A 1,180-nucleotide genomic window follows, 5' to 3' on the forward strand; every position below is an offset into this window, starting at 1 on the left:
CAGGAGCCTCTCCTTTTTGTAATTCAAATCATAACTTCGTGCTCCAACATTTGTTCAGAAATTAAGGAGTAGTATAAAGTAGCGCATGAACACAAGCACGGGGAGGGCGCCTTTCACCTAAGGGCCACAAGATTTCCACTCCTTCCCTTACCCCTCTCCCCCTATAAAAAGCCCGCCTGCATCCTCCAGCCCTTCGCACAAAGCTCCTCTGAAACCCACATTGTCCTGTTCTGCCCTACGGCGAGGAGGCCATTTAAGCAGGTTTTGGGTTGTTTTCTTAGATGGATGTGGGGGTATGTGTTGGTCAGTCCCCTTGTTCCTTAATCAGTGTTTTTGTCGATGCCATTTGCTTTGCCAGGTGGGAAGAAGTTCGGAAAACATGGCCGCGATGGGTGGGGACCAAAGGCACATGATGGAGGGTGCGGCGGAGGACAAGATCCCGGAGGGGTTACGAGTCCTCGCCGTGGACGACGACTGCGTCTGCCTCAAGGTGCTAGAGAACCTCTTGCGCGGCTGCAGATACCACCGTGAGTCTCTTGAATCTTGATCCCTCCGCTTCGCCAAAGTCCATTAGAATCGGAGCCTTTTGTGATCTTTTTGTTTCTCTGCGAATAATGCTTTCTGCGATGCAGCAACGACTGTGACGGATGCTAAGACGGCGCTGAAGATTCTCAGGGCGGGGAAGGAGAAGTTCGACCTGGTCATCACCGACGTTCGGATGCAGGACATGGATGGCTTCAAGCTCCTCGAGCGCATCCGCCTCGAGATGGATCTGCCCGTCATCAGTACACTCACTGCTGAATTCTAAGTCCTAGTTTTACTTTTGTGTGTATGAGCTGACAATTCTCTTTGAGAACGTACTTCTAATCCTGAGTCTTGGATATACAGTGAGAGGACATTCATTCCTTTGGGCAGCACGTGGGATCCTATATATTCAGCACGATTTTAGGAAATCAAATACACATGCACGCCACACTCACCCTATTTTTTACTTTGGGGAAATCGAAAGAGTGGGATCCCCTTTCAGCCTGAACCAACGGTATCCCATCAAACAGTTCATCTGTCCGTTCGGATGCCAGTGGGCCGGGTAGTAGAGCGGAGGTGAATCGACACATTAGTGAATTAGGAAGGGGCCGGATCGCATGATCCCTAGTGGTATCGGTTCCTTGCCGAACCAAGG

At 50.6% G+C, this 1,180-nt stretch overlaps 1 protein-coding gene across 1 annotated transcript; it reads left to right on the forward strand.

Moving 5' to 3' along the window:
- The first annotated feature begins 379 nt into the window (after nucleotides 1–379).
- LOC141026476 (two-component response regulator ORR24-like) lies at nucleotides 380–808 on the forward strand. The gene is made up of 2 exons (XM_073503116.1): nucleotides 380–527; nucleotides 633–808. The coding sequence occupies exons 1-2, from the start codon at nucleotides 380–382 to the stop codon at nucleotides 806–808; spliced, it is 324 nt and encodes a 107-aa protein (XP_073359217.1).
- The last annotated feature ends 372 nt before the right edge of the window (nucleotides 809–1,180 follow it).

This window comes from Aegilops tauschii, chromosome 7 (assembly GCF_002575655.3).
Source record: "Aegilops tauschii subsp. strangulata cultivar AL8/78 chromosome 7, Aet v6.0, whole genome shotgun sequence".
Lineage (NCBI taxonomy): Eukaryota > Viridiplantae > Streptophyta > Magnoliopsida > Poales > Poaceae > Aegilops > Aegilops tauschii.